Source organism: Scardinius erythrophthalmus (assembly GCF_964197995.2).
Source record: "Scardinius erythrophthalmus genome assembly, chromosome: 2".
Lineage (NCBI taxonomy): Eukaryota > Metazoa > Chordata > Actinopteri > Cypriniformes > Leuciscidae > Scardinius > Scardinius erythrophthalmus.
The window spans coordinates 70,155,137-70,163,998 of record NC_138222.1 but is presented as its reverse complement, the minus strand read 5'-3'; the positions used below and the strand labels follow the sequence as shown (position 1 = coordinate 70,163,998).

General features: G+C 41.7%; 1 protein-coding gene across 2 annotated transcripts in view; it reads left to right on the top strand.

Moving 5' to 3' along the window:
- Positions 1-798: 798 nt before the first annotated feature.
- LOC308683257 (butyrophilin subfamily 1 member A1-like) overlaps positions 799-8,862 on the top strand; it is a 33,378-nt gene continuing 25,314 nt past the window's right edge. Inside the window, exons 1-2 of one of the 2 annotated variants that reach the window (XM_081353616.1) lie at positions 799-1,266; positions 1,386-1,442. In XM_081353616.1, the coding sequence (XP_081209742.1) occupies positions 1,388-1,442 (55 nt within the window). In that variant the 5' untranslated portion in view covers positions 799-1,266; positions 1,386-1,387. The remainder of the gene's footprint in view (positions 1,267-1,385; positions 1,443-8,862) is intronic. The other variant, XR_014029241.1, reaches the window with a different exon arrangement.

Here is an 8,862-nt window from a genome sequence, read left to right as displayed (position 1 = left end):
ATAAGTTCCAGCAAGAACCTCAAAGATTCTCAATGCTCCTCCAGTAACCCTACTATAGGAGAAAGAGCTTTGAGGCACCAAAATTACATTTTGAAGTTCCTTGAGTATCCAACAGGATACTTGAGGCTCCTTTAGTTTTTACAGTGTATAATGCCAGAAGTATTGGACACCCCTCCATATCACTGAATTCAGGAGTTCTAATAACAGGTTAAACACTTTGAGCTAATTTGTTAGTTCAGTGAATAACATATTATGACACACAGTTTTGTTATATCAAGTATTTACCATAATGTCACTAATTATTTGGTCTTTGCCAATTTAAAATGAACCATATTTTAATTTCAAACTCAGATCTTTAAACACTTTTATTTACAATAAAAAAGATAGAATAAATACCTAACCCTATTAGAGGATCAGATTCAACCCTTAAACAACAGTAAAGCTCAGATTGTTCACTTAATCAGGGTCAAACAAAAAGCAAACTCTGATTTCACTATGAAGAATATTCCCAAAGCTGTCCATGCATCAGATTAATGAGCAGAAGCACAGGCTGATGAAGCTTCTCTCCTCCTCCAAACTAATGGCGTCACCAAAAGGAGTTACTAAAATCTAAGTTAATACATTTATTTTCACTAACCATATTCATAATTATATGATGCATTATCATCCTGTCCATTCTGAACACACATGTGCTAATGTATTAATAAATGCACGCTGTTGTTAAGGGGGCGTCGTCTCGGTCGTCTTTACTCTTTATCATCGATCCTACTATATCGCACACTGCAGGCTTTTTCCTATACTGGAAAACTATACTCTTTATCATCGATCCTAGATATCGCACACTGCAGGCGTTTCCCGCTGGATCCATGTTTTTCTACAGTCGATCCATGAGGGAAAAATCCATCACTGTCACTGTCGAAGCTACGAGATCTGACCGCATGAATTTTCCATTGTTTATTGAATCGCCTCGTAAAAACAGAAAACACACTCATGTGCATGTTCACACCGCAAAGATTACACAAAAACAGAACAGAATTGAATATGACTGAATATGAAGCGTTATTCGTCATCTGATGACGTCTGTTTTATTGAAATCGCGCTATTTATGGAAAGTGAAAGTAAAGGAGGAGAATCGGGAGCACGCTCCATAGATTCTGGTTTTCGTCTATTTTATCGTGTATTTCGACTCTATTATTGTGTCGAACAGCTCATATTCATCTTAACCAACCGGATTACTGTGATTTAACGGACGAGTCTCTGTCTCCGGTGAGTTTGTTTCCTCGTTGAACACGACAGTCTGATCATATCTCTCTCATATTATTCGCGTGTTTGAGGGTAAAATCCCTCAGAGTTTGTTTTATTTGAATCTGTCTGTATTTTCACAGGAATGATGTCGATTATCATCATCGCTTTACTGGTGAATCTCCTCATAGAGACTTCGGGTAAGAACAAAACAAACAGGGTTGGATTCATTCAGATGGCTAAATATTCCACACAGGCCTGCTGTTGTAACGTGGTGTGCTGTTCTGGTTTAGCCTAGTTTTCTCTCGGTTTGCCCTTTTTAAAATATATATTGGGTCTTCCCAGGGCCGTTTCTAGCCTTTTTGGCACCCTAGGCAAGATTTTTGTTGAACTATGCTGGAGGGAGTAAAGTTCATAAATGATCGTTCTTTCCCATAAGATTTTGTAAAACTATGTTGGGTAGACCTCTGTCCCACTAGGGGGGTTCGGGGGCATGCTCCCCTGTAAGATTTTTTTTTTTTTTACATTTTAAGGTTAAATGCATCAATCTGGTGCACTTTGAGAGCTCAAAATTAAGAGCTTCAACCCATGAACTGTGCACATTGAACAAAGAAAAAGCATTGACTTGAACCTGGACATTAAAGAGGGCTCAAACATATTTTAGTTATAGAGTCTCAAGTCTATATTACATTATCACTGGTGTTTATGATTTATATAAGTATTCCTATGACGTACAATCCATATAGCCTATAAATGTACTGTATAAATTAAAGCTCCAGTATGTGACTTTGGTATTTGACCACAAGAGGGCGCAGTTTCCAACAATAACAAAGGCGAAGCTTGATGACGCTATGAAGGAGGTGACGATGGGAGATGTGGTTTATAATGCGTTTTCACCATCTAGCGATGTATCTAAATGGAATTAATGAATCATGATCACGGATGAGGTAATTTATTCGTTTTTGTATTACCTGTATGTCTTATCGTATTATTTTATGTCATCATAATTAATGAACTGCAAGGGACGTGAAATGTTATGCTATATTATCCCGTTACAACATACAGCTATTTGTCAAATGATTTGTTTGGTTAATGTTGTGCAGTTTTACGTTTTTTATGGTTAATGCAGTGTTGTTTAACGTGTTCAAACCAATATCTAAAAGTAAATTTGAACGAACATTTGCAAGTAATGACTAAATATTTTTTTTAACATCATCTCCGATTGTAATTGTACTGCCATAATCTCGGTCACCACACGTGATAAAAAGCCTTACCAAAGTACAAAGAGCAATATAACTTTGTTTATAAGTGCTATTATTGACAGTTGCATGTCTTACCTGTCTCAATACACTCGCGAGAGAGTCTCTGACAAGTCCAGACGCGCAGCTCTCTCCATCTCGAAAACGCCTGGCCGATATTTATCCAGGTTTTATTCCTTCGTTTGTCACACAGTCTGCGTGTATCAGAATATGGACGCTTTCGTTTTGTTGGCACTTCAATACTCGCCAAAGAGTTCGTGATCCATAACAGCTATAACCATACAGTCTATGGCTATAACGCTTTAACCACCACTTCCGCATTTTACCATGCGATATTCCGGTGATGTGGGTCATATTTTTTATTTTATTCCTTTTTTTATTCTTTGTCAGATGTCTTTATTGTTTATTGTGATAAGAAAAAAACCTCAATAAAGTTGTAAAAAAAAAAAAAAATCCGGTGTGGTGGAATATCCTATCACATGGTCCACACCGGAAAGAAGGATAGAGAGAGCGGACATTGCGTCACTGAGGCGCGACATTTCTTTTCCGGGACGGCCAGTTATTTAAAATCGGAATTTCTCTGAAATAAAAAATCTTTGGAGACTTTTGAGATATTGTAAGTACATAACTGGAGGAAATATATCACACTGTGCAAGTTATTTTTGGAAATTTTATTACAAAATCCCTACATATTGGAGCTTTAAAATAAAAAATAAATTAAAATATTTCAAAAGTATATTTTACATTACACTATAGTATAGGAAAATTACAATACTTTTGTCCTGTTTTCTTCACTTGCAAGAAATAAACCCTTGAGCTTTTATTTTGGAGAAAACACCAGATCACCATGCTGACCACGTGAGCAAAGTGCGCTCTTCTCTTTAAAACACGCAGCACAAACAGAATGCCTATATAGGATACTTAAAGTCTTGTGCTGTTTTATAAAGGCACAAAGCCATATCACGGTTTCGATTTTAGTTCGTTGGCAAAATATAACGCTAGAGACCTTTATGCTAGGCTATAAGTTGTACATCTCATGTCTTGGGAAAAGGGAGAAGAGTGAGTTCGGCAAAAGGCGGATTCGAACTCGGGTCGAACGCGTCAAAAGCTACTTTCAAGCACCTCACGCCCTACGACCTATGCCACTGTAGATATTCAGTGGTGGGCGTCTTTTTGCCAAAAAGACAGGCTCTTAGTGCAAATATAATATAATTAATAATAATAATAATAATAATACAATATATATAAATAAATTAAAAAATCTCTTGGTGGGGTGGGGGCTCTCACTGGCGCCCCCCAGCTGTTTGCGCCACCTAGTTTGCCTATGCCTAGAAACGGCCCTGAGTCTTCCAGTGGCGGCTGGTGAATAATGTTCTTGGTGGGACTGTGGAATATCAAACAAGTCCAGCAAGCGTGGCACCTTGACCTTGATACACCTGATTATTCATAAAATCAACTATGATGTGTTAATTTACCAATTTCGGTAAAATTTTGGATACCTCCATGACCGATTTAAACAAATGAGACAGAGGACAACTACAAGAAAAGTTACACTTTACAATAAGGTTTCATTAGTTAACATTAGTAATAGTTAACATGAACTAAGAATGAACAATACTTATACAGGACTTATTAATCTTAGTTAATATTAATTTCAACATTTACTAAAACATTATTCAAATCAAAGGTTGTATTTGTTAACATTAGTTAATGCACTGTGAACTAACATGAACAAAAAATAAACATCTGTATTTTTATTAACTAACATTAACAAATAATAAATAATGTAACGAATGTATTGTCAGTTCATGTTAGTTAATACATTATCAGATGTTAACAAATGAAATCGTATTCAGCAGTGACGGCTTGTGTTGGTCTTCCCTTGATCACTAGTCCGGGTTTTGCTGAAGACTACAGTTTGTCTGGTCAGAACAATGATTATTAAATGTGCAGAGGCTATGTGTGGTTCTGTGAATACAAAATACAAATATAAATATGGATATAAACATGTAAAAACACAACACAATATTAATAAAGCTTATTTGGTAAAACTGATCAATAAAGGTCAATTATAATATTTGAATAAATTGGAATGGGTGTTCAATACAATGTGACAAATGGCGCGTTCAAGTCATGTCGTAAAGATCATATTAATCATTATTATCATTATTATTATCAATATAACACATGAACGCCACCACAATGTCGTAAATAATCAGTATAACGTGCTAAGTCAGTGATAGTCAGAAATCGGAAGGTCTCCTTAATGATGTGCCTCATGCCCCATTCATTAGTGCCTTCAGTTTGATCTATCCTGGACAGAGATTTGAGGAAACACCAGACTACACATTAATCTACTTGGAAAAATGATTTCAGAAAACTTCAGAATAAATCTAGATGTAACATTTATTTGTCAGGTAAAATGTATCATGCTAATTACACAAGTGATTAAAAGCCAATTCAGAAATAATAAATACATGACATCAATTACTCAAAGATGACTCTAAAAGTAAGCAATGCATTCCTGACGGAGACACACAGCGGTATGTGAGTGTGTTCCAAGTGTAAGACTTGTGGAAACACGGACACAGCACTGCATGGGGGATGTTCCTGGTTACAGGTTCCCAAAGACTGCTCTGTCACCTACCCTTAAATACCCAGACCAGAACAAAAGGGTTATACCCCAGGAGGAAACACCTGAGGAGATCAGAGTTCTCCAACGTTTTCAATCTTCCTCATTAAACCAAGGACTGCAATGCAGTTAAGACCATTTTACCAATCGCACTGAGACATTTAAAATGATACCAAACATGAAAAGGAAAAACAATAGATAAATATATATAGATATTCTCAGTGATCTTTTGGTGACTTGACTCGCGGGGAGAGGGAGGGAGGAGGGAGAGGGGGATGCAGAGATAAGGAAGGAGAAGAGTTTGGACAGGACATTGTCCTCTGCTCTTTCTTTGGGATCTTCTGTCCAGGGTGTGTTTTATTGCTTTATTGCAGGGTGAACTTTATCTCAGCTTTTGTTTTAGCAGGAAAATCTATTCTTACACGCTTACTATACAACTCCTGTACGTAGCTCTTCAGAAACAATCACAGAATATGACAGAGCTCGTGTTTTAAAGCAAAGCACACACTGGAATAAATAATTAACTAAAATCACAATGCGAGTCTCTATTCTCTCTGATATCGCTGATGTAATCAGCCTGGCCTTCTTTACATTATTGCTGTTTTGGACTGATTGTTTGAATGAATTCGATTACTGGATTCACTGAAAGCTTTCCCAGAGTTTAACGGCTTAAAATGGTCTGATCACAAACAGAGAAGCAGAATCGGGTTAAAGTCAAGTCAAGTCAAGTCATCTTCATTTATATAGCACTTTTAACAATGTAGATTGTTCCAAAGCAGCTTTAAAGTGATAATAGGAAATTAAAAAACAAAGTTATTGTCCATTGTCCATACATCAATTCTGCAATGTGTTGTAAGGCTTGCTGATGGGGTTGGCCATACATTTTATGGAGGGCTCTCATGGTGTTTGGTCCTCTGGGGAATATACATGATTATATGAGTTGTGGAGTGAGTGCTGGTGAACTGCAGGTCTCCACTCACCATCTGCCCCTCTGAGGCCAGCCAGCCGTCCACATTGCCCAGCACTGACTTCATGCTTGAGCCCACCGCAGACACTGAGCCCCAGCCCGCCACGGAGAAAGAGCCAGAGCCAACGCCTGAGCCACACTGAGCCACGGAGCCCGAACCCAGACAGTCTGACCAGGTACGCAAGTCGGCTACATCGTCCATTCCTGTGGGGTTGCTTGTGGAGTTTGAGGGCATTGAGGGAAACCCTGCCCACACCTCCGCTGCTGTGGATTAGTTGTGCCTGGCCTCTGGAAATTATTTAGAGGAATTGGTGGAGGTCATTTTCACTGATTGTCCCATCCCCGCTGGTCCCGCCCAGCTCAAAGTGTCCTGTGTCTCCAGAGTTATCACCTAGCCTCTCTCTCTCCTGCCTCCTCTTCCTATAACAGCCCGTTCCACAGCCCCACCACCGCTGGTTCCCTTTAGTCCCTCGGCTCCTCCTCTGACAACTCTCCACTGTCTGGATTTACCCAGGGTCTTCTGATCTCCAGCTCAGCCCATTAAAGAGGATCCCCTAGCTCCACCTCCTGCCACTGATTCTGTCACTCCACCTCAGCCTGTCGACCTATCAGCTCTACCTTGGCTAATCCCTCCCTAGGCTCCACCAGAGACCATAGTCCTTGAAGCTCCACCGGGCTCCCTCATCCCTCCCGCCCCGCCTTGGTCAGAAGTCACCATACATGGAGGATCTTCTGCTGCGCTTCGTCTCTTAACCCCTTCGGCTCCAGTTTAGTGTTGGGCTCCACCTCGGTCCTCAGTCCACTGGCTTCTCCTCAGTCTTCTGGCACCCTGGCTCCATCCTAGACACTATTCACTGCGGTTACACCTCGGACTCCAGGACCATTGGTGTCGCCCGGTCCCATCTGCTCTCCATCTTTGCCTTGGTCCACACCTCTATCAGCCCCATCTCCATCCATTGTCTCCCTGGTGTCGACAACCAAGCCTTCACTATGCCTCCCTCGACTCTGCCGTGGGCCATTGTCCTGGCTGCACTCTGGATCCCCGGCTGGGTACTCCTGCTCCTAGCTCTTCCCTGGTTCCACCCACTATCATCAATGCACTGGTCTCTACTGGCACAAGCGCCTTTTGGTTCATGCCTTTCACCTGCCTTGTTGCCAGCACGAGGATGCGCCTTCCCATAGGGCAGGGGTTTTCACAGTCTAAGACAGTGGGCCTCCGTTTTTACACAACTTACCCAAGAATGTGTAAAAGGATCAATCAATCAATCAATCAACATTTATTTGTATAGCGCTTTACAACAACCGTCAGGTATCCAAAGTGCTTCACATCATAGAATAAAATAAACATCATATCATACAATAAATACATGTAACAGAAAAGAAAACAGCAAAAGGGAAATTGTGTCACCACTACTATGTATTAAAAGCCATCCTAAGGTGGGTTTTAAGTTTAGACCTAAAAAGAGTTTCATCTGCAGTTGTACGGATATCAGGGGGTAACTTGTTCCAAAGTCTTGGGGCAGCAACTGCAAACGCCTGATCACTCCAGCGCTTGTACTTTGACTCCTGCCTCCTCTTCCTATAACAGCCCGTTCCACAGCCTCACCACCGCTGGTTCCCTTTAGTCCCTCGGCTCCTCCTCTGACAACTCTCCACTGCCTGGATTTACCCAGGGTCTTCTGATCTCCAGTTCAGCCCAGTAAAGAGGATCCTCTGACTCCGCCTCCAGCCACTGATTCTGTCACTCCACCTCGGCCTGTCGACCTATCGGCTCTACCTTTGCTAATCCCTCCCTAGGCTCCACCAGAGACCATAGTCCTTGAAGCTCCACCGGGTTCCTCATCCCTCTGGCCTCACCTTGGTCAGAAGTCACCCTACATTGGAGGGTCTTCTGCTGCGCTTCGTCTCTTAACCCCTTCTGCTCCTGTAGGCTCCACCTTGCTTCCGGCTCCACCTCGGCCCTCAGTCCACTGGCTCCACCTCAGTCTTCTGGCACCCTGGCTCCATCCTAGACACTATTCACTGCGGCTACACCTCGGGCTCCAGGACCATTGGTGTTGCCTGGTCCATCTTTGCCTCGGTCCCCACCTCTATCAGCTCCATCCATTGTCTCCCTGGTGTCAGCCTTCACCATCCCTCCCTCGACTCTGCCGTGGGCCATTGTCCTGGCTGCACTCTGGGTCCCCGCCTGGGTACTCCTGCTCCTAGCTCTTCCCTGGTTCCACCCACCGTCATCGATGCACTGGTCTCTACTGGCACAAGCGCCTTTTGGTTCATGCCTTTTGCCTGCCCTGTTGCCGAGCCCCACCCTCTCTCCTCAGTTGGACTGTTACAGCACGAGAACGCGCCTTCCCATAGGGTACAGCGCACTGTATGTTCTGTTCTAGTTTTGTTTTCACTCCGTTTGCGGTTTACATTTTCCTTAGATCCCTAGTTAGTCTCCTTGGCTGTTGTTTAGTTCTATCACACCAGTTCTGTTTCACGCTAATTACTCCCCATCTATTTAAGCCTTGAGTTCTCCTTAGTTCGTAGTCCGTTATCGTCTATTTATGTGGTTGTGTTTGTATTATTATTGTTGTTGTTATCTCCTGCGATCCCCTGACTGTTTCTGTTGTGGATTTATTAAAGACTGTTTTGTTTCTACTCCTGTGTCGAGCACTTCAATACAGCCACCAGCCGTGACAGCTATAGATCAACAAAATTTCATATTTATTAAGTAAATCATATACGTATATCAACACTTTCCATTGGATATTATGGCA